The sequence below is a fragment of the Lemur catta genome, chromosome 19, assembly GCF_020740605.2.
Source record: "Lemur catta isolate mLemCat1 chromosome 19, mLemCat1.pri, whole genome shotgun sequence".
In the NCBI taxonomy this organism is placed as follows: domain Eukaryota; kingdom Metazoa; phylum Chordata; class Mammalia; order Primates; family Lemuridae; genus Lemur; species Lemur catta.
In genome coordinates this window covers 33,163,980-33,187,248 of record NC_059146.1, presented here as the reverse complement: position 1 = coordinate 33,187,248, position 23,269 = coordinate 33,163,980, and the positions used below count along the sequence as shown (strand labels likewise).

General features: G+C 56.3%; 1 protein-coding gene across 1 annotated transcript in view; it reads left to right on the top strand.

Moving 5' to 3' along the window:
- Nucleotides 1-23,269, top strand: part of CHST8 (carbohydrate sulfotransferase 8) — a 103,613-nt gene that overhangs the window by 35,652 nt on the left and 44,692 nt on the right. Inside the window, 1 exon segment of the mRNA XM_045531761.1 lies at nucleotides 9,526-9,741. Coding sequence (XP_045387717.1) covers nucleotides 9,612-9,741 — 130 coding nt within the window. The 5' untranslated portion in view covers nucleotides 9,526-9,611.

The window sequence follows — 23,269 nt, the reverse complement described above, 5'->3', positions numbered from 1 at the left end:
GCTTCCAGGTGACTCAGAGCCCCAGCCGCGCCCTGGTGGCCTGAGACAGACCTGTTTTTCCACAGGGCAACCAGGATAGGGCCGAGAGCCGGGACTGTTCTGCCATGTTCTTAGCCTTGGAGCCCTCAGTGGGGAAGGGACCAGGCTGTTCTGAGGTGATCTCCAGGGAAAACTGTGCTGGACTGGGGGGGTCGAGAATGTGGGGGTCACCTTGGAGCCAGCTTAGAGAGGCCAGCCTGCTTCCAAAGGGGGTGGCCATGCACGTGTGCCACGCAGACCCATGGAGCCCGCCTACTGGACTCCGTGTCACCCCAGCGGGGAGGACACAGCCTTCTTTCCCCATCACTCCTCCTACTAACTCCTCTTTGCCCACCACACAGTGCTCGAGCACCCACTCTGCGCCACATGCTGTTGGCAGCTGGGAACACAGAGGCGAGTCCTCCGGGCCTCTTTGTGCCAGCCGCAGGGAGAGGGATTCCCTGGAAGGGAGCCAGCCCCGCTTGCCACGCTCTCCTCCTCTGTCTGTGGGTTGCCGCTTGCAGCTTGCAGACAGCCGCTCCCCGCCGGGGGCCAGGGCACCCGGGTTTACTCACACGCTCCTTGCTGTCCACATTATACCCCAACTTTCAATTTTGAGAAGTAAATATGCAATTTTTTCCTCCCTGTAATTTTCCCTGCTGTGGCTGTGGATGTCAGAGCAGCTGGAAAATGTGAACAGCTCAGTGCTTTCTGCAAGTGAAAGGAGGCTGGCCCCGCGGCATCACACCCCCTCGGCCCCTCTTGGCAAGGCCCAGCGGCTCTGCTGCGGGAGATGCTCTCCAGGCTGCGCCGTCAAGGGAGCCCTTAACGCAAATAATCCATATCCCACCTTCCATTAGCAAGGAGGTAATGGCCAAGAAGCATGTGTCCGCGTGTGCGCCACGCATGTGCACACATGGGCGTGCATGTATGGTGCAGGAGGTGAGGTGAGTGTTATTTGCTTACACAGCCAAACTTCCCGTGTGCTTCTCGGGAGACTTTCAAACCTTCGTGTCTCCGTAACTGAAGGTCAGGACCGTCTGATCTAAGCTTTTCTTCGGGAAAAGCGTGGCTGGGGTGGAGAGTGGCAGGATTTGAGTCAGACAGATCTGGGACGGCCCTTAGGCCAAATTTAGCCTCTCTGGGTCTTAATTTCATCCTTTGTAAAACAGTGGTGGGCTTGAATATACGCTGCCCAGGTCCTCCCTCCAGGACGGATCTGCTGACCACCCAGGGGCCGTGTGGTCAGCAGTTACTCTCTGGCCGTCAGCTCCAACAGGGTCTGCCTCAGCTGCAGCAAACCGCCTCCTCCGAGATCTCGCCCTTCACTGGGCGTCCCACCCCCGCACGGTGGAGGCATAAAGGTCCGGCCACTCCTGCCCACTGCAGGACACTCCGACAGGCGACGTCCACTCGCGCTCCCCCGTCCTCCCCACTTCAGCATCCTCCTTTCTCCCTTCACAGGTGCTGGTCCTTCCTAAGCACCTCGCACCCCCTACTTCTGCATCTCCTTGCAGAGAACCGAACCAGTGACAAAGATAATGATTTTTGACTTCAAAGGGTTATTGTGTGAAAGTGAAATAGGATGTTTGTGTAGTATCCGGAGTCGTGCCTGGAGCGTTAACAAAGCATGATAAATATCTGTTCCTTTCCTTTCCTTCCCCTAAAAACAGTGACTCAAAATTCTATTCCAGGCCTCGAGCAGGTGTTCATAACCTGTGCTCTGTATATCGATTTGGAGAAAGCGCGGCGAGGAAGGTGGCCCTGAACGTCTGTGCTGCGGCTGAATGGGAGAGCCTGGCTGACGACTCTGGAGCCGGTCTTGTCCCTGTGAAGTTCATTATCCATGGATCACGTCAGCCCTCTTCAAGGTTCCTCACTGAAAAGAAATTGAGCATGCAAATACTCTTTTATCATAATCACCATGTATCCACAGGGTAATTCATAAAAGAGCTTGGAAATATATTGAAATTCAATATTGTTTTAGTCCAAATCAATATTAATAATTGTTTGCATTTTTAAAGTGCAATTTGCAATTGAAAAATGCACAAAGATCAACCAGTAGTTGCTAACACATCAAATTTTCCTATTAAAGGCATAGTCCCTTAACTTTAAAATGTTTTTTATACAACAAGGGCTGGCGCTGCTCCATGGAAATGGTTATCTATTATTTACGTGCACGACATTAGAATTTGCCTCCATTATGCATGAGCTGAAAGGCCAGTAACTTTATTTTTAAGTTCTTGATTTTTTTTTTAGTTACACTTTTTATTTTGAGATAATTATGTATTCACATACGGTTGTCAGAAGTGATGCGTGTACCCTTTTACACTAGTCCCCCAATAGCAACATTGGGCAAAACTGTAGTATAGTGTTAGAACTAGGATTTTGACGTTGATACAGTTGAAGAGGACATTTCCGTCCCCACAAAGATCCCTGTGTTGCTCTCTTAATTTCTTTTGCACTGAAAGATTTTTTTGGATGGGAACGATGACTATAGATACTGTGGGATCCTGATCATGAGCTCTATTAGATTTCTGCCTTTTCTGTCCTTTAAGGGGACATGGTCCCAGCTAGGCTCGGTATGGGAGCTCACATGCAGAGGAATGGTCCCCGGCAGGGAGTAGCCTCAGCTGGGACTCACCTCGGCCAGGCAGGCCCCAGGGGAACAGGGCTTCCCCGATCAGAAAGAATTGAGAACACAGCTTCCAGCGTGACACTTGCAGCGAGGTCTTTGATCCCCCAAACAAGGACAGAGTTGTCATGAAGAGGAACAGCTTGGCAGGGTTCATGTGGTCCACAGGGCCCGGCTATCCCTGGAACAGCACTTCCCAGGGTGTAGGGCTCTGGGGCAGCCCCTGGCAGCCTTCCTGAGGCCACAGCCTGGCAGTGACCCTGATCCGTGGTGAGTACGGGTGAAGGACACCCTTGCCAGAGGGCCACCTGCTCTGCTTGAAAGTTGCCTCATGCAAATAAAACTCACAAGGTGCCTTTCTGTTTTCCAAGACATTTGTCTCATACCAGAGCTGCAGGGAACTCAGGAACTCACCTGCGGTGGGTGTTTGGGATGAGCACTGATTCTGCCACGGGGAAAATCAAGTCCTGAGGATGAGACCCCGAGTAGAGGGGCAGAACCGAGGCTGCCACTCTGAGCCTGGTATCTATCCTGTGACATCCAGCTGCTTTGCTCAAGCTGTTTTCATTGCTTTTTTTTACTGTAGTAAAATATACATGACATAAAATTTACCACTTTAACCATTTCTAAGTGTACAGTGTAGCGACATTAAATACATCCACGTTACTGTGCAGCAGTCACCACTATCCATCTCCAGAATGTTTTCATCATCCTAAACTGCCCCAAACTGAGACCCTGTATTCATTAAATAATAGCTCCAGGTTCCTCCTTCCAGCCCCGGTGACCTCCGTTCTACTTTCTGTCTCTGTGAATCTGACTATGCTCTGTTCATACGAGTGCAGTCACACTTATCTGTCCTCCTGTGACTGGCTCGTTTCACTTAACATAATGTCCTCAAGGGTTGCCCATGTTGTAGCATGTGTTGCTTGCATTGACTTAGATCAACACGTGCAAGCTGGAATTCTGTTTGGGGGTTTCCTAGCATCATGCAATATGTTAAAGGTTCAGGTATGATCAGTTTTATGGCACCTAAATGACTTGTACATTTGTGGATGTATTACACATGTAGCATATATGTATATACAGAGGCAGAGTCAGCGATTACCTTTTTAAGAGTATATTAGTCTTCAGGCCCTGTGATCTGAAATCTGTCATACCAACATGAGGGTCCAGAGGGGTGTCCTGGTGGGGAGTGTGCGTTGTGTATTTTCCAGCTGAGAGGCTCTGCTGCCTTCCCCGGGAGAGCCTCACTGTCTTGCCTCTTCTGCCCTCACAGGATTGGGCTACTCTTTGTACCCGATTGCAACCCAGACCTGATCAGAACAAACCCACAGCTCCCTGAAACATAAATGACCTTTTTAAAATTCTAGGTTCACGGAGAGCCTCGCTCCAGATGCCCCAAACGCTTCCATCTATGAGCTCCTGCTCATTCAACGTGCGGCAGAGGAATGATCACCCTCCCTGTGCCAGGTGCTGTGCCAGGTGCCGGGAATACACAGAGGAGGGACCCGCCGCTGCTCCCCGGCACCCAGTCTGCGTCAGGCAGTGAACGCTGCCCACACAGTGGGGTTCACACGGTCGCAGGACTCGGGGTGCTGAGTCAGCATTCCAGACTCTGCAGGGTGGGGGTGAAAAGGGACTCAGTTTCTCTACCTGCAGAATTACCGCCCACTGCCCTGCCCCGTGCGTAAAATGCCCTCAACATGTGATAAGTCCTGGGCGGAGATGGTGTCCACAGTGGGTTCCCCCCCAGCAGCAGTCGGGGAGGTGGTGGTCTGCGGCTGCTAGAGGAGGTTCTCAGGACCCCCTCGCTGCAGCTGTGTGTTTGCAGGCATCTCTTGCGCTCGTAGCCTCTCTCTGGGTATGCAGTGGTGGCGGGCGGGGCTGCGGTGGGCCCAGTGGGGCGGAGGTGACAGGGGTTTGGGGCCATTTGAGCCTGATTGGATGCCCTTTGTCTCCCCTGCAGACAGCATGGGGGCCACAGAGAACTCCGCATGGTCACAGGGGAGGGGATGGCAGAATTGCCTCCCCCAGGAGTGGGGTGCGGCCACGAGGACCTGCGTGTGCCCAGACTGGGTCCTGGGGACTTCAGGACCCAGGCCAGCGCTCCGCAGGCCGCGCTGCCGCGGGCGTAAGCAGCTCTGAGTCCGCAGCCCCGCCTCAGAGCCCGGCACTCGCGGCCATCCGTCATCCGTGCAGAGCCTTGCAACTTTATGCCTACGCATAAAAACTGGAGGGACTCGTCCCAGAGTTTGCTGCCGCCGCCGCTGCTGCCATTAGAGCAGTTTTAATTAGCTGCAGGATTTTAATGAGCTGAAAAGGAGAAGAGCCCCGTCTCAGAAGTAAGCAGGCGCCGCGCACGCGGAAGAACTAGTCTGACAAACAGATGGAGGTGGCGCTCCCGGGGGACGGGGCTGTGCGCTCCGCCCGGTGAGGAGCAGATGAGCTCCCGGGCCGGGAGGCCGAGGAGGGGAGCCGGGGTCAGGCGCCAGTGCCCGTGCGGAGGCGGCAGAGCCCGGCGCGGTCCCCTCTGTCGCCGCCGCGGCAGAAGGCACGGTGCCGGATTCAAGGTGACGGCAGTGCCTGGCTGCATCCTCAAGTTGCCATAGCAGCCTGTCTCCCAACGAGCAGCTTCTCCCGGAGCCCTCAGCCGGCAGGGACGTCATTGTTCGCTCTGCCCACGAGAGGAGACTGACCGGACAGAGAACTTTTCCGGGGCCGGGGTCTGCTGGCCACGCGGGTGCACCCATGCTGCCTGCGGCGGGCGAGGGGCCGGTCCCCGCAGCCAGGGGCCGTCCTCGGGGCCAGCGTCCAGGCCTGGCAGCCGCCGCCGCCGCGCGTGTCCTTGGAGCCGTCCGTGCGTCCGTCCGCCCGTCGCCACTGGAGGTGCGTGTGTTTGGGCTGAATCCCAAGCCCTTGCGTGTACCCTGGAGTGAGTTTCTCCGAAGAGACAAATTTTTAAATCAAATAAATAAGGAAATGCGAGGAATCCTTGGCCCTGGCCTGTGTGTCCCAGGAGGTGTTTTCAAGATTAATTGGATCTTTTTTTTTTTTTCCTCTCCCTTAAAGTAAAAATCGGTGACGCCATTCAGGCCTCCAGAGCAAAGCTGCCGGGAGGATTGGGAGGATTAGGAATCGTGGAATTGGGGCCGGCAGGGGCTGCTGGAAACTCAGGGGGGCTGTTTATTATTCTTGGCATAACCCTCCCCCTGCTCTGCCCCAGCAATTGGAATTTTCGTAGTGTCTGTTGGTCTGGGAAGGGATGCAGGGAGGTGAGGGAGGTTTTGCCCTTGTCATCGGAGCTGAGTGTGCTGCGGTCTGTGGTGGGGACGGGACAGTCCCAGTTGGGAGCCAAGGCCTGTGGCTGTGTCCACCCCACCCCCACCCGGGCAGCCGGGCCTGTGACAGATGGTGGCGTCCACTCTCCAGGCAGCACTCGACTCCCGGGAGAGGGAGACAAACAGCCTTTGGACCAGCCTCTCCCTATTGCCTTGACAATAACATGTGACTTTGAATAGGACCCTCGGGAAAACAATAGAGGATCAGCTGTACGCACTCTCTGGGACGCCTGGTGGTCTGTCGGTGACCTCTCCTCTGTCCCCACCTTTGGGGAAAGGAGGCTCCCACAGGGTCCAGGATGTCGGCCCCGTCCTGGGGCAGTTACGCGGGAGGGGAGGCGTGCCAACCTTTGATTCCCGTTTGCATGGAGCAGGGAGTTAGCTGGTCAGATGGTCCCCGGTGAGAGCAAGCATGGGCAGGAGGGTCCCAGAGGGAGAGGCTGGAGTCCGGGGCTTGGGGGCTGGATAGAAGAAGCCACACGCAGCTTGAACAGCAGGTTCCTGGGGGTGGAGAGGGTGCTTGTGTCCTCTCAGAGCCAACAAAGGGGAGGGTCTTTGAAAGGAGAAGTGAGAACAGCTGATGCGCCACCACCATGGGGGTCCTGGGGCTGTGTCCTCCCGTCCCCCAGATTTGGGGGTGAGGATGTTGTCCTTGACTCAGTGAGGACAGGTTGTGGCTACAGGACCTGTTTGGTCCTTTTTTTTTTTTTTGAGACAAGTTCTCACTCTGTCACCCCGGGTAGTAGAGAATGCAGTGGTGTCAGCCTAGCTCACTGCAACCTCAAGCGATTCTGGGCTCAAACGATCCTCCTGCCTCGGCCTCCCAAGTAGATGGGACTACAGGCGTGGGCCATGATGCCCTCGGCTAATTTTTCTGTGTTTGGTAGAGCCGGGGTCGGGCTCTTGCGCAGGCGGGTCCCGTTTAGTCCGCAGTGGCAGCAGCCTAACAGACTGGGGAGACGTGGGGAGACCAGCTCTGCTGTAGCCGCTTCTGCAGCCCCAGCTGCTGAACAAGCCGGACTGTGACCACACGTGCCCTGAGCCCCTGTGTCCAAAGACGTGGAGTCTTTGGGCCGACACTGGGTGACAGTTTATTAGCCATTTACCAGGCAGCTATGTGCTAGCCATGAACTCGTCCTTTCTTCCCTCCTTCCTCTGTCCACCCCTCCTCACAAAATGTCCTGATGTCGGAGCCCACTCGGGTTCAAACTGGCCTCGGACTCAGGCAGATGTGGCTGCCAGGAGTGTGCCCACGCCACGGCCAGCACACTCAGGGGCTCCTGGCAGTTTCTTTACCGCAGGGGCCTTGGCTGGGACCACGGATGGTGAGTGTGCACAGATGCCCACCAGCATGCACCCGGGCATGTGTGTGTATACGTGTCGGTGCACACGCACTGGCTCACATCCATAGGCAAGGTGCATGTGTGAGCGTGTCCATGTGGCAGCGGCTGCTCTGAGAGGCCTTGAACCGCCCCCTGGGTCCCCCTCTGAGAGCCTTGTCCCCCGTGCTGGCATGTGATGTCTTTTCCACTCTTCCTCTTCCTCCCCCCGACTCCCTGGGCATCGCATGGTGAGGTGCGGAGAGAACGGCTCTGCCGCCCCATCAGCCGCTCCCTCTGCCCAGGACCTGCGCGGTGCAGCTCTGTCCTCGCTGAGGGAAGGGCTGGGGACCTCGACATCAGGCCGCTGTGGGCAGCAGACTTGGTCCTTCCGTGAGGCCTGGAGCCCGTGCTGCTGCATCCGTGTCTTTGCAGGACAGTGAGCCAGACCCCCCAGGACCCCCCAGTTCAGGGCAGGCACATGAGGGGCTTTAGGTCTGAACCTTTGTGGACACGTGGCTGCCCATTTCCACCCTCTGCAAACAGGGCAGGGGTGGCCCCATTGACGAAGGAAGCAGCAGTCTTTCTCTGGGGCAGGGGCTGTCGCAGTGAGGTCGGGGGGCCTGGAGCCCGGAGCCAGCTTCAGAGACCCAGCTCAGGGCCGCCTCCCGGACGGGGAAGCCGGAGGTCGTGGGAACCACCTGCTCGGCACAGCCCGGAGAGCCCGGCGCCAGGCGCGTTCTGGCGCTGAGAGGCATGGGGCAGGTTAATTAAAGTTAACTGAGTGAAAAAATAATTAAAGAGACTGCAGAGGGGAGAAACCCAACCCTGCGATTTACACTCCTCAGCCCCCGAGCTTTTCTCAGAAACAATCTAGTCCTTGGGGGGGGGGCGGTTTCTGGGCAGGGGAGGGGCAGGGCTCTTTTCCTCGCTTTCTGCCTCGTGCCCCGCAGGCTGGACGCCAAGAGATGGCAGTGGGGCGTCCTGCGCCAGGGCCAGGTGCAGGTGAGGGTCAGTGCCCCGACTGAGGTGCTGCACCCGGCAGGGAAACGTCCTTGCACCGGGCAGCACATCTGCTCTGGGCCCTGAGGCTGCTGGGAGCTGCCCCGTGGCCTCACCTCCCTGGGGTACAGCCCTGTGTCGGGGCTCCCTGGGTGGAAAGAGGGTGTTTCCCTGGGCCTAGGCCGGTAGAGTGGGTGCAGGAGACAGAGCGACCCTGCTTCGAAGGGGAGGTCCCGGGATACCTGCTGCCGGCACACGCCATCCACACGCCACCCACGCCCCGCCCTATGGCAGGTGCTTACGTCCTGCCTTTGGGCAAATGGCCTTGGGGTGTCCCCGTCGCAATCCACAGCCTGCCCTGTTGGCCTCACTGGCTGGTATCTGGGGTGTCAGGAATTCTTCCTCTGTCCTTTAGGAGGGACCAGGGTGGGGCAGGTCACGTGGGCACGCTCTGGGTCTGCGGCGGCTGGAGCAGCAGGTGTCTGCCTGCAGCATCACGAGGGATGTTAGTCCCAGGCCGAGGCCTCGAGAGTGGGGACGACTGTGATCCGGCCAGAGCTTTGAGTCTCACTGGTGTGACTGTCCAGTGGGACCTCGATCCTGCTGGCTCATCCATCCTCTGCCAGTGACAATAGCCCTGGCTGGTGTGGGGGGGGTCAGTCTGGGCACGAATATCCTCCAGGCCTGGGAGGCTCCTTCTCAACACCTCCTGCTCCGTGGAGACCCTCGTCCCCAGACTCCTGTAGTGAGGACCCAGGGTGGAGGCAGATCCGGAGCTTCTCTGTCCCCTGGGCCAGTTGTTGGGGATGAGCACCCAGCTCCCCACCCATACTGAGACCCCCGTATGGGAAGCACATGCATTTGCTTGGAGGCTCAGAGAGCCTGGACACTGCAGGGGAGTGGCCCTGGTCACCGCCTGTGGGTCTCGGGGGTCCCCTTGGGTTCCCCCAGGCAAGGACAGGAAGTGTCTTATGCCGTGGTTTTTACCGGGGTGCAGATCCAGAAGACCCTGGCAGGAAGCTGGTGTCCCAGCCACGGTGCCAGTTGCGTGTCCCTCAGCTTCCCTGGGCTTGAAAAGGTGGAAGGGACACACCTGAGTAACCTGCAGAGGGCGGAGGCTCCAGGGATTGTGCTGGGGTCACTGCGGTGACAGGGCCTCCCCTACCCAGATGCCCTGCAACTCGGTGATGACCGTCTCCCCTCTGCCCTGCAGACCTCGGCCTGATGGATGCCTGGTGTGGACGATGAGGGAAGAACGTGCCTCCCACACCCGCGAGGTGACCCCGGAGCGAGCCCCGGATGACCCTGCAACCCGGAACAATGCGGCTGGCCTGCATGTTCTCGTCCATCCTGCTGTTTGGAGCTGCAGGCCTCCTCCTCTTCATCAGCCTGCAGGACCCCACGGAGCTCGCCCCCCAGCAGGTGCCAGGTGAGCCTGCCCCCGCCTGAGGCCCGGGTCTCCACGGCCGCCCTGATGTGCGGGACCTGGGGGCGGAGTCTGTCCGGCAAGCAGAGGGGTCCTCGCTCCCGGGCAGTCACTGGTCTCAGCGAGGGAGTGTGTGTCTGCTGTCGGACCTCCGGTCAGCGCACAGCAGCGGGGTGGCCTCTTGGCGATGATGGCGAGGCCACTGTCTGTCCAGCCAGTGTCGCCTTTGGTGAAACTCAGATATAAACAGGAATCTGCCACCTCTCAGGTCTCTTTTGCATTGTCTGGGACATCAGAGGGTGGACAACTTCTGCCTAAGCCGATGCCTCCCGAGGGAGACTCGGTTTCCCTGCCCAGTCCTGGGGAACCCTTAAATTTAGCCCCCCTGGCCTGGACAAAGGGGGTCAGGGGACCCCCTGGCTTTGAGAGGGCAATACCCGATCCCACTTGCCCTCACCCGCTGCTTCCTGTTCCCCCTGTGCCCGGTGATGCACTGGAGGGGTGCACCCTCCCTGGGTGGCAGGGATCTGCTGGGGACGGTGGATGGCAGAGAGGGGGGAGCAGGAAGGTGGTTCTGGCATCTCAGGGCAGGTGGAATGTGGAGAGGGGAGCTCAGGCGAGGTCCCTGCTGCTGAGGCCCAGCTCCCCTTCGCCAGAGACGCTGCAGGGCTGGGGGTCACCAGGACAAGGCCAAAGCCAGGAGCACTCTGCCTCGGAGCGAGAAGAACGAGGTGTCCCTGCAGTGGCCCCTGTTGGGGTGAGTCCGTTAAGATAACCCCTCACAGTCCAGCTTGTGCACCCCCAGAGGTACCCCATCTCCCTGGGGGCAGTTGGGCACGTGCACACACACACACACACACACACACACACATACTCTCTCTCTCTCCCCCCACCCCCGCCCCCCATGTGCACTCAGTGCCGTGGACCAGAGACAGGACAAAAGGGCAGTGGAGGCTGAGCTTAGACGGAGGCGTCCCCAGAGCACAGGAGGGGGGAGTGCAGCCTCGGGCACCTGCCCTCGGGCAGGCGAAGGGCACCCAAGCTGCAGCCTCTCCCCGGCCCCACACCCAGCTCTCGAGGGCTCACACTGTCGTCCTCTGCAAGCCGCCCCCGCCCTTGTTTTGCTTCTGCGAACGCGGGCAGACGCCCATGACGTGCGGGAGTCATGGCGGGTTGAAGACCCCTGGGCACCCGGAGGGAAGGCGGAAGGAGCACGAGGAGGCCAGAGCTGCCGCCAGAGACCCCAGGTGGGGAGGCGATGAGCTGACGTTTCGTCACCAACAGTCAGAGGGAGGCAGCCCAGGCCATGGCCCCCTGGAGACAGCGGGAGTCATCGGTGCTGACTCACCCTGGGCCGCCCGCAGGTGGGGGCTGTGTGGAGTGAGTCTGGCTGCTCCCAGGCGTCTGAAGAAGCACGTGCACGTGACTGCGCTGGCTCCTCTGTGGGGACTTTGCAGCCTCACACGAGCCCCGGAATAGCCGGCAACGGTGCGTCAGCAGAACAGGGCCCCCGGGACAGCGCCACCGGGCGCACTGAGAGCTGGTCCCGTGGTTGTGCGCTGTGTGCAAAGCAAACTGGGGAGGAAGGGCACTCGCACACTGCTCGGGGTAAAGGGCATGCGTGTCCTTGGTGCGTGTCTTGGTGTGTATGTGGCTGGGGACACATGTGAGCAGAGGGTCCGAGTGTCCAGAGTCTGTGTCCTGTGGGAGGGCCCTGGGAGGGGAGGCATGAGTGTGCCCATGATGTTTGCCAGGGACAGGGGGCCTGGGCCCGTGTGTGCTGCTGCAGGGCCAGGCCGGACACTCCTGGTGGGATGCTGGTTTGGTGGCCACGACTCCTGCACGGCCATGCGGCTGGGGTCTCTGGGGTAGAGTGACACCCTCGGGGAGGAGCTCGGAGATGGCATGAGCTGCGGCGAGCGTCCCCTGCAGCCAGCAGAGCAGGTGAGGGGCACTCGTGGGGCTTCTGAGGGTCAGCGCGGCGGGACCACCATCCCCACATGCCAGGTGACGGGCAGCCTCGACGGTCTACGCAAACCACGCCAAACACGGTCATAAAACTTTAAGTAACGCCCACGTGACTTTCCCTGAGCCACGCGCTCCCGACACAGGCTGTTTGTGTTGATTTGTTGCTATTCATTTATTCTTCCCTGTACTTCGCGCGGCGGCCTAATTGTGATTCCGTACCAAGAAAGCAATATCAAAGTAATTTTCCACAACATTAGTTACAATTTTCTTCTGATCTTTCAAGTGAAACAATCCCATCCTGTTGGCTTCTCTGAGCATATAAACCTTGATTACATGTATCTGTTGGAGACCGGGGCGTACAACGTGTGTGCGTCCAGTTGCATGGCTGGGTGGCCCCAAGGGCCCTGATGAGTCTTTCCGCGGATTTCTGTCCACGGGAGGTGCAGGCTCTGGAGGGTGCCCTGCCGTCCAGATTGGGCAAGGCCATGGCCAGGGGGTTGGGGAAATCTACGGAGGAAATTCCACACCGGGGCACAAACCTTGCTGAGGACAGAATTCTCTGGGATCAGCCGTGTGCAGCACTGCAAAGGTGGGAGGGGAGGAGGAGCCCGTGAAGTTCCAGGAAGGAGCTGGAGAAAGCATCGGAGTTCTCGGTTGCTGTGGTCCCTTGGGGTCTGGCATCGTTGAGTGTCCCCCACGGAGCTACCAGGTGCCAACAGCACCTGAACTTCTCCTGGCCCAGCCTGCCAACTTCACCTGCCTCATGCATTCGATGGACTCCTGTGTGGTTGCTAAGTTTTGTAAATCAAACCATATGTTTAAAAACTTTGCTGTGTTTTAAAGCAAATCTTTCGAAAGAGAAATAGCTACCTGTTAAACTCCCTGCGTTCTAAGATTATAGTTTCTTGCGTATCAGAGAAGTCACCTATCCAGGTGCAATTATTTTCCAGTTTCCAGTATTGCCAGGCCCTGAGGCCAGGGCATCTGCTCGCAGGAAACTTAATTCTTGACCCAGGAGACAAGACTCACCCCTTCTCCAAGAGAAAGACTCAGAGACGAGGCCAGAACTAGGAATGACACCCCTAACTCGCTGGCTCTGGGGGCTGCAGGAGAAAGACTTCTCATTCGGTCGGGCAAACTGAATCTTATGAGCTGCCTTTCTTTTTGAGCTTTTTATCATGGAGGATTTGAATACACACCGAAGATTAGGTGAGTACATGAGCCCCATGCACCTGTGGACCCCAGACCCCCAGCATGGCGAGGCCGGCCCTGACCTTGCCAACATCAACCTCTTTCCTTGTGTCTGGTTTTGAAGCCTGGACCACACATCCTATCGGTTTGTTCATAAATATTTCAATATATTTCCCAATTTAAAAGTTAAGAACTCTTTTTTTTAAACATTACCACTAAACCTGCTCCTTAGTATTATCAAATTTAACAATTCCTTAATATGGTCAAAATATTGCCCAGTTAGCATCCAAATTCCTAGTTGTCCCGCAAATATAAATAACTTTATGTCTAGTTTGTTCCATCCAGTGTCCAGATAAGGCCCACACATTGCAGTTTTGCTGAGTATTTTAAGTCTCTTTTAATCCTAAATTTCCCTGTCCCTCTTTATTTTTCTCTTGCTGTTTATTTGGGGAAACCAGTCATGGGTCCTACAGAATGTCCCTCAGTTGGGATTTTGTTCATTGGGCCTGTTTGGTGTAGTTTAACATTGTTTTCTGTTCTTCGTAGTCCTAATAAATTAGGTAAATCTTGGAGCTTGATCAGATATAGGTTTGGGTTGTATTTTCCTTTTGGGAGGCTCTTCTTGGCACGAATTCCTGGCGTCCTGGGTTCGTCTGTCTGGAAGCTCGAGTCCACCCGGCTCTCTTGCGATGTCACTGGCCACCGATTATCGTGCCCAGATCTATCCGTTCATTAGGGTTACACAGTGGCAATGTTCTGATTTTATCGTTCCTTCATTCTTTTAAGTGGAATGGATTTTGTTTTAATGGGGCAAGGAGCGTCACTGTTAGTGACCCATGAAGCGAAAGTGCACGGTGGATTGATTGGTTTACTCTGATACATAAAAAAATGACCTATGATACAGATTCTGTTGCTAGCACACTATACATAGTTGGGTTTTTTTGCCTAATATTTGGCTTTTGCAGAGTGAGTTTTCTTAAAGTAGGGCTACCCCGTGTTTCAGAGCACTTTGCTTTTGCTGGGAGTTAAGAGGTTGTGGGCGGCGGTTCTGGGGTGGCGAGGAGGGGAGGCAGCCGCGGTGGACAGCAGCAGTCCGCACCCCCACCCCGGGACCCCCAGCACAGACCAAGGCCTGGGCAGTCCCTGGGGACCTCTCAGGCTGTAACCTGCCCCGAGGCACTCCCTGCGGGCACAGGGGCATTCAAGGGTAACAGTAATAACGAACATGGAGTGTTTACCGTGTGCCAGGTCTTGTGCTCAGCACTTGACGTGTTTTAATGCATTTAATTCTTACAATAAATGAGCCCTATTTACGACAGAGTGTCGAGGGCGGGGCGGACACAGAAGCAACCACAACACTGACACTCGCCAGCGCTCCCAGGCCTCACGTTGTGCCACGCACTATCACAAGCACCTTGTGTGTATTTAATACTCATCTGATACTTTAAAACCCCCATGAGTTAATTGCTATTTCCCCATTTGACAGATGAGACTACTGAGGTGAGAGAGGTTAAGAACTGTGCCCAAGGCCACTCAGCTGTGGGCTCAGAGCTGGGATGTGTCCTGGGGCAGCTGCCTGTCCACCACTGCACCAAACTGCATCCCCAGCACTGTGGCACCACTGTTGCCCGGAGCAGAGAGGACAGTGTGGATAAAGGTTTGGAGGCATGAGAGACCGTAGCAGGTGGACAACTCCAGGTGGGTTAGGGCTGGAACGTGACCTGTGGCAGAAGACACAACCCCAGGCCCAGCAAGCCGTTGGAGCGCAGCAGAGGAGCCGGTCTTTGCCGGGCGTGATGGGAGCTCTGGGGTGTCTGGGGCGGGGAGCGGTGCCTCAGAAAGTCCGTTCTGGTGGCTGCATGTTGTGTGGCTGTGGGAGGGAGCAGAGGGGGAGACGCGACAAATGCCAGGAGACCTGCTGGGAGGGTGTCGAGTGAAGCAGAGAGACAGCCAGGCCTAGGGCAGACAGGGCTGGGCGAGGGGTGGATTCGAGGCCACCAAAGGCATTGGGTGCAGACCTGGTGACCTTGTGGGTGGAAGGGTGAGGAGGGTAAGGGTCTGGTTCAGGAGGACTCTGGGGTTTCTGGCTCTGGCAGAGGGTGGTCAGGGGTGCCATTCCCCAAGGCAGCTGTGCCAGATGGGGAGAGGTCTCGGGGAGGGGGCAGGGGACTGTGTGTTCTGTTTGGGGCTTACGGCATCTGAGATGCTTGGCAGGGCGTGTGCCATTGCCCTGGAACTCCTCCACCCAGGGGCTCCAGCCCACAGATCAGGCCAGAGTCAGGGAGCCCCACCTGCCCAGCCCCTCTGCACCCACATCTCAGTTCACAGGTCCACACACTCCCACCGTCGCCCTCACGCACCCCAGGCCGGGTGCTGGGCCACGCGGGCTGGAAGGGGGTGCTGGAGAACCTCGCCCTGCTGGAGGGGCTGGCGTCTCTGTAGACTCGTGTCTGCTCCACGTCTCCAGGCCGGGGAGCCAGAGCCTGCGCTGGAAGCTGTCCATACTCCCTGCGGGCTGGGTGCCAGGGCTGAAAACCAGGCTTCTGCCCAGAGCTGCTCACCTTGTCCTGCGATGGGGACTCCACGCCTGGGCCCTGGGCTCGCCAGCAGGGGAGGAGACCTGTGTGTGCCCATCTGAGCAAGGCCACTGTGAGCCCCACCACCCAGCTGTGCCGGGGTGGGGGAGGGGTGCAGAGGAGGGGCTGGAGTGGGAGGAAGAAGCTCAGTCCGCACTCTCAGAAGCCTCCGATCTGTGGGTGCAGGAAGGAGGTCCCCCAGGCCCTTCCCTAGAGGGTTCCAGGCTGGGGCAGTGGAGGGGGGACTCGGCCTTGCCTCAGGGGGTCGGGGGGAAGAGCCAGAACTGACCCAGGGGACACTCAGAGGACAAGGCAGGCTGTGCATCCTGGCTCCAGAGATGAGAGCCAGAGGAGTCAGGAAGGCTCCCTGGAGGAGGGGAGCTGTGGGCCACTATTTTGTCCTCACTTGTGCGTGAGAGGTGTTGCCCTCCAGTGGCAGCAGTGACATGGGGCTAGGTGACACTATTGGAGCTGGGGTCTCTCTGGAGCACACGCTGCAGAACGTCATGCCCGACGACTCCTGGCTAGAAATTGGCAAAGCCAGCAGCCCAGACACCCCAGCTCTTGTTTGGGTTTCCTGGAGGTGGGGCTGTGTTGATGGAAGAAAGTGTGGCGCTCGCTCTGGGTCCCACAGTTGCCAAGGACACACAGCCTGCCTGCGCCAGTGTGAGGGCCACACTGCAATGACAGGTTTGTCTGGCCCCTAGAGTGACTCCTTGGAGCTCTCAGACCATATCACCAGGACAAAAGCCCTGGGTGGGCCAGAGCCACAGGGGTAACTGCTAAGAGGCTCTCAACAATGCACCCAGGTGGGGCGACAGAGTAAACGAGGTGCAGTGGCCACCCCCATCTACCTTCTCTGGGCAGCTGGGCCAGGTGGGCCTCAGGGTGGGAAGGCCTGCTGGACCTCTGGGAAGCCAGTCCGGTCCTCCTGTGGCTGTGTCGGCCCCTGCTCCATCCCGGGCTGGGCAGCAGCCCCTGTGGTTTCCATGGAGCCGCCTGCTTTTCCAGAGCAGGTGGGTTTTATTGGAATCCTCTCGAGGCTGTTTCCTGAAACCGTCTCCTTAATGGCATTGCAGAACATCATATATATTTCCTACAAACCTTGCGAGGCTGACACATCCTTGTTGTGACTGTGAATATCAGAAGTGACATGTAATTGCAGTGATCCATCCTGTTAAGTAGCTGGCAATATATCATCTCAGAATCAGCAGGGCTGGGACTCTCAGGATCCAGTGTTTCTAAACAACGCACCTGCAGTGTCTTCAAACTCTCTCACTGCACGCCGGCAAGGGCTGCTTGCCCGCCAGGGCTCACCTTTCTTGGGCCACAGCAGAGACAGTTTCACTCTGGGAAAGCCACCCACTGAGGGTCCCCTCCTTGTCACCGCATGCACCAGGCTCTCCAGGTCACAGCTGTGGGTGGCGTGCTCGTAAGAGTGCTCCCCTTCCAAGCACGGCCCTGGGATTCCTGCCCTCCTTTTTCTGGTAAAGTCCAGAATGTCTTTGTGGGGGTTCTTTCTGGGCCAGTGCAGCCATTGCTGTGCTGGCAGAGGGAAGGACACTGGTGGGCTCAGAATGTACAACTGGAGGTGGGGAGGGGACAGGGGGTGGCCAGAGCCCAGGGGCACAGATGGCCAAGCCCCAGCTGCCGCTTTGCACCAGACAGGGCACCACCCGGGCCGTGTTCTGGCTAATTCCGGGGTGGTGTTTACGTAGGCTGCATTGGCACGGGTGCCCCTGGGAGTGGTACAAGGGCCAGTATTGATGGGGGGTGGCCACGGAGCCCCCACATGGCGATGGCCCAACAAGTGCCAGAAGGAGGCAGGGGCAAAACATGCAGCCATGTCTGGACACACTGAGCGCAGTGGGTTTGGGTCCCGATGGTGCCAGCTCTGGAGTCATTGTTGGCTTCTGCTGTTTGGAAAGGGTGCAACAAAGGACCCTCCCTGCTGCACTCCCTGGGAGGCCCCAATTTGGGGTGCCTGCTGCGGGCCCCGTGTCTGCAGTGGGAGATTACCAGCCCTGCCCTCTCTCACCTGAGCCTGGGCCAGTCCCTGCAGCTGTCCCTACCTGTGTCCCCCGCCCGTCTTCTACGTGGTCCTGACCTCCGGGGTCCCCCCGCCCTCAGGTGGAGCAGATACTCCCCTCCTGCAGAAGACACCCCGGGGGGCTCTAGCCTGAGCCTCACTTTCTTTCGGTGCATTAAAATATGCTAAATGAAAAATAATGAGCATGTAGGAACTAATAACAGGAATCACCTAATTAAATTAGGAAACAGACATCATATTGCTATAATCTGAAAATTGATATTAATAGAAAATGATCCCGGAATTGTTACACTAAAGGTTCCTAGGGGTGGGGAAATTACAAAGGAGAGCAGAACAGAAAATTGGGACTGTCATGTCCAGTAAGAGTGAGACTTACATTTTAAAGGAACTGTAGTAAAATGCTAAAAATAGAAGACAGGATCCTTGTGTGGATCTAATGACGTCATGGGCAAAGATGGCTTTGGAAAGCACAGCTTGATACATGTATGATGGTAATTTGTAAAATGAGACAATGTAACTAAGCTTCCGTGTGCATGAACCATAGTCGTGGTTACTGTTTATCGGGTGCCTGGCACGGTCCGAGAACTTTCCTTCCATCTTCCTTTGCTGGCTGCAGCAGGTGGCAGGCGTCCTCGTCGTCCTCAGCTCAGACTCAGGCGGGTTATGTCAGTAACCCCAAGTCCTGCAGCCAGAGTGGCCCCACCAGGATTTGAACCCAGATCTGTCTGATTCCAAAGCCAGGGCTCAGCCCTCTCTGTCCTCTCCTGTTGCTACTAGTTAGTGTCACAGTCTACGTTTCTTTTATTTTCTGATGTTATTCTGCCATTTCCTCAAAGGACATTTTGTGCCAACACCCAGCAGATTTTGGTAAAAGCCAACGCCCTGAACCCAGGCCCCAAGGCTCCTCCCCAAGGCTTTTTTGGTTAATAAAGCCCACAACAAAGTCAGCTTCTGAAATTACAGTCGGCTGGAAAACTGGGTCTCCCATTGTGTGGGGGGCTGGGCGGGGCCCGGCAGGGCTGGTGGCTCCAATGCCTGCCCCGTCCTCAGGTAACCCCGGATTCGGGTTCTGTCTCCACAGTTGTTCCCTGAGGGACCTCGAGGGGGTGAATCGGGCTCTGTTCACCTGCGACATGAGTCACAGCTCAGAAGGCCCAGAGTGGATCTCAGGTGTGGGGTGACCCCTTTCCCACTCTGCCCTGCCCAGATGCGCTGGGGGGCTGGGGGACAGGGGAGGAGGAGGTGGGGTCACGGTGCGTGTGGGCAGACAATGCCCACGAATGACGTCTGGTCCAGAGCTCGGCTTGAGACTGGGGGCTGGGGAGGGATTCCCCACGGGCTGAGCTTCCTTTCCCTCCGCCTGTGCCCCACGCCTCCTCCACCTACGTCCCCATTCACTGACCAGGCACCTTCAGTGAGTCACTTGGCATCAGAGCCAAGCCTCGCACTCAGCCCGGGGGATCTGCCAGGGAGTGGTGGAGGGCAGGTGAAACCCCAGTCCCCACGGCCAGGCCCCTTCCGCCTGGCCCCCTCCCGGCCCTCACCCCCACTGGGCCTGGAGCCTCTGGGTTGCGGGGAGGAGGGCCTTGGGACACAGTGAGTTGGAGCAGGCCCCACGGCCAGCGTGGGGAGGGTGCCGGCGGGTGCTCACACGTGCTAACCTTCCTGCCCTGCTAGAGCCCCTGTTCCTGCTGCCAGCAGCAGAGAAAGGCTCTGAGTCAGCACAGGCTCCAGGGACGGGGCTGTAGCCACGGTTGTTGTCCTTCTCCGTGGCCACTGGGCGGTTCTTGGTTTCTTAGAACCCTGAAAGGTCATGGTGGTAGTTATGACAACAGAATCACTGGAGAGCCGGGTCTGGAGGCAGGTGCAGGTCTCCAGGGTGGGCTGGGCCCGTCGCGGGTGGCCTGGGTGTGGGCCGAGACCCGTGTGCCCTCGCTGGCCCCGGCTGCCCGCCCTGGGGGTACGCTGCCGGCTCTTCCATTTAGGCTGGCACCACTGTGTGCCTTTAGGGTCGTGGTCTTCTTCCTCACAGCATTCGCAGGAAGCTGGGAGCTGCCCGGCAGATCCCGTTTAAGCCCAAAGCTCACCGTTCCGTACCTGCCGATGGTTTCACTGTGACGCTGATTTTCCAGGATTTGTGACTCTGCAGTTTTAACTTGAATCATAGTGAAAGTCAGTGGAAGATTCTCTCCTTTTAAAATTTTATTTGTGTGGGGGAAATAGCTGAGCTCAAATTGGTTCGGTTGCCCCTGGCAGCTGCTGCCCAGGAGCCCCTGCGGAGAGGCCGCTCCCGGTGGAGGGTGGGCACCTGGGGGGCTCATGTTCACAGTCTGGGGTCCTAGAGGGAGGGCGGGGGCTGCCTCTCTTCTTGCACTGAGGCCCGGTCAAGGCATTTCCCTGGTCAGTGGTTCTCCCCCTGGGCTGGACTGAGGGGGATGGTCTGTGGACCCCTCACCGTGTTTTGGTTGGGAATGTGCTTAGCCCTGGGCAGGCTGCCCTGGCCCTCTCTGATCGCAGATGGAGTCCTGTGACCCCCATCACACCTCCCCCAAGGCTACAGCCATCTGGGGGTGAACTTGACCTTTGCCCTCAGTATCTGGGCCTGCCCCGGGGAGGGAGATGGGGAAGAGAAAGGAATGAGGGGATGTCAGTAAGACCTGGGTGGGGTCACCAGAACCCATCAGAAGATGGATCTGAGCAGGGCAGCACAGGACACGGGGGATGGGGTGGGGGGAAGAGGACAGACGGCCCCAGGGGCAGAGTTCTGTGCAAGAATGTGGCCCAAGTGGCCAGGTCTTCTTTTTGTTCTTGTTCTTTCAAAAAAACTAGCAATCTGTAACACATATTTATGTGGAGTCCCCTGATGTTAAGAGGCAGCTCTCGTTTAGAACGTGTCCCCCTCGGCTGGACAGGCTGGAAGGAGAGGGTCTGTCCAACATCCCAAACTCCGTCCGGCCGTGTCTGACAGCTCGCCTGCTCTGCCTGTGCCGCCTGGGAGGACAGGGAGGTGCTGGGTCTCCTTGGTGGGAAGGGGACTCTGTTTACTCTTTCCAGCCCTGCAGGGCTCCCATCAGGCCAGACCCCCAAGGGGGCCGTGAGCAGAGCTGACCAACGGTGGTCTCAGAGTCCGGCTGTGGCCCTGTCCCGGTCAGGGGCCAGGAGCCCTGCCAGGCCTCTGGTCACCGTTTGGGTCAGGCAGGGACCTGGGGATCCGGAAGGTGACTGGTCAGCAGAGATGTTGGGGAGGCGAGGGCCAGGAAGTGGGGTTCTGGGGAGGGCACGTGGCTGGAACTTCCCTTTACACACAGTTACTCAAATGCAAATACTTGCACCCACCCGCAAGCTTCTGTTGCTGGAATAAAGGAAGCATCATTTCTGGACAAACCTGGCCCTCATCCGCGATCCTGGGTATGTACGGGCGTGTGTGTGCTCACCTCGGTACCACTGCACAGCCGCGAGGGGTGCGTGCCTCAGGCACACGGCTCGCGTGGGAGACACTTCACGTGAAGTCTGGGGCCGGCTGCTCGGGGCGTACCCTGACATTTTCACCTGCCCAGGGGCGGGTGACAGGCACTACTGGGTGAGCTGTCTGTAGTTGTCAGCCACAGCAGTGAATGAGGACTTGGCACTCCAAGAGGCACTCGGCAAAACCAGTTATTGTAGCCCCTTGCCTGTGACCCAGACAGACCGAATAATGAAATTACATCCATAATAGTTCAGGTTGAGTGATCACTGCTTGAATTAGTTCCTTCCCAGAACCCAGCCAGAAGTAGCGGCCGTAATTAAAGGATTTTCTGGGCTTAAATCAAGTCTGTCTGCTCATCAGGCATGTGCAACATGCAGGGTTTGCAAAATCTGTGCGCCTCGCCCCTTCTCTGGGGAATGGGAGGGGCAGCCGGCAAGAACAGAAGACCCCGGGCAAGGAGCGGGTGGGCTCTTCCCGATGGGGGAACTTTTCCACTTCCACTCATTGGTTGTAGAGCTATTTATTGAAAGGTCCCTGTTCCAAGGGGCTTTCAGTGTCCACGCCGAACAGCCACCTCCCTTTCCACAGCGGCTGAAATGGGACGTGTTCAGTGGTGGCCTCGGGGCGGGGCGTTGTCTGGCACCCACTTTTCGTCCAAGACTGTGCTAGGACTTCCCACAAGTCAGAGGACAAGAAGGGGAGGGCCAGGGACATGGCTTGGCACCATCTGAGCGGTTCTGTCTACAGAGAGGGGGTGGGGAGGCAGGCCCAGCGTGTTAACGGGGGGGTCCGGTTGGGGCGTCACAGCCAGGCCAGGACCTCCCTCCACCAACCTGTTTCTATATGGGTATAGTTGATCCTTGAACAACACGTGGGTTAGGGACACTAACCCCCTGTGCAGTATAACTTTTTGACTCCCCCAAAACTTAAGTACTAATAGCCTACTTTGATCGGAAGACTTATCAATAACATACGTAGTTGATCAACACATATTTTGTATGTTGTGTATGTTATCTACTGCATTCTTAAAGTAAGCTAGAGAAAAGATAATGTTATTAAGAAAATCATAAGGAAGAGAAAATGTATTTACCACTCATTAAATGGAAATGTATCATCATAAAGGTCTTCATCCTTGGGGAGGAGGAGGAAGAAGAGGGGTTGGTTTTGCGGTCTCAGGGGTGGCAGGGGCGGAAGAAATCTGCACGTAAGTGAACCTGCACAATTCAATAGTCAGCTGTGGTTTGTTTCTCTTTCTTGCCAAGTAGGGTTCTAGTCATGGAGTTTGGGGTTATCTGTTCACTGGTTTATGGATATTTGGATTGTTTATGCCTTTTGGCTATAATGACTAGTGCTGCTATGGACATTCACATGCAAGCCATCATGTGAATATATATTTTCATTTCTCTTGGGTAGACACTTAGGAGTAGAATTGCTAGGTTGTATAGTAAATTTGTGTTAAATTTTTTTTTTATTTATTCTTTTTTTTTTTTTTTAAGAGAAAGGGTTTTGCCATGTTGCCCAGCTTGGCCTTGAACTTCTGGGCTCAAGTGATCCTCCCACCTCAGCCTCCCATGTAGCTGGGGACTGTCCTCAGCTTTGCGATAAATTTAGAAGATACTGTCAAACTGTTGGCTGAAATGGCTGCTCCATTTTATGTCCCCACCAGTAGTGTATGAGGGCTCCAATTGCTCCACATTCTTGTCAACACTTGTTATTATCAATCTTTTTAATTATAGCCATTCTGGTGGGGGTAGGAAGTGGCATCTCATTGCAGTTTTGATTTGCATTTCTCTAAGGACTAACAATATTGAGCATATTTTCATGTGTCTATTTGCCATCGAAATATCTTCTTTAGTGAAATATCTGAATAGAATTATCTATTCAGATATTTCACCCATTTAAAAAATTGAGTTGTTTGTCTTTTTGTTGAGTTGTAATTCTTTATTTTCTAGATACAACTACAATTAGATTTGTACATAATTTCTCCCATCTGTGGCTTGTCTTTTCATTTTCTTAATGGTGTCTTTTGAAGTGTAAAAGGCTTTAAATTTGGAGTGCAATCCATCAATTTTTTTCTTTAATGCATCGCGCTGTTGGTGAAGAAATCTTTGCCTAATCTATGATCATAAAGATTTTCTCTTGTGTTTTCTTCTAAAGGTTTTATAGTTTTAGTTCTCAATATCTAAACAGTGGCCCATTTAGAGTTACTTTTTGTGTATAGTGTGAGGTCATGGTCTAACGTTATCTTTTTGCACATGGATATGCAATTATCCCAGCACC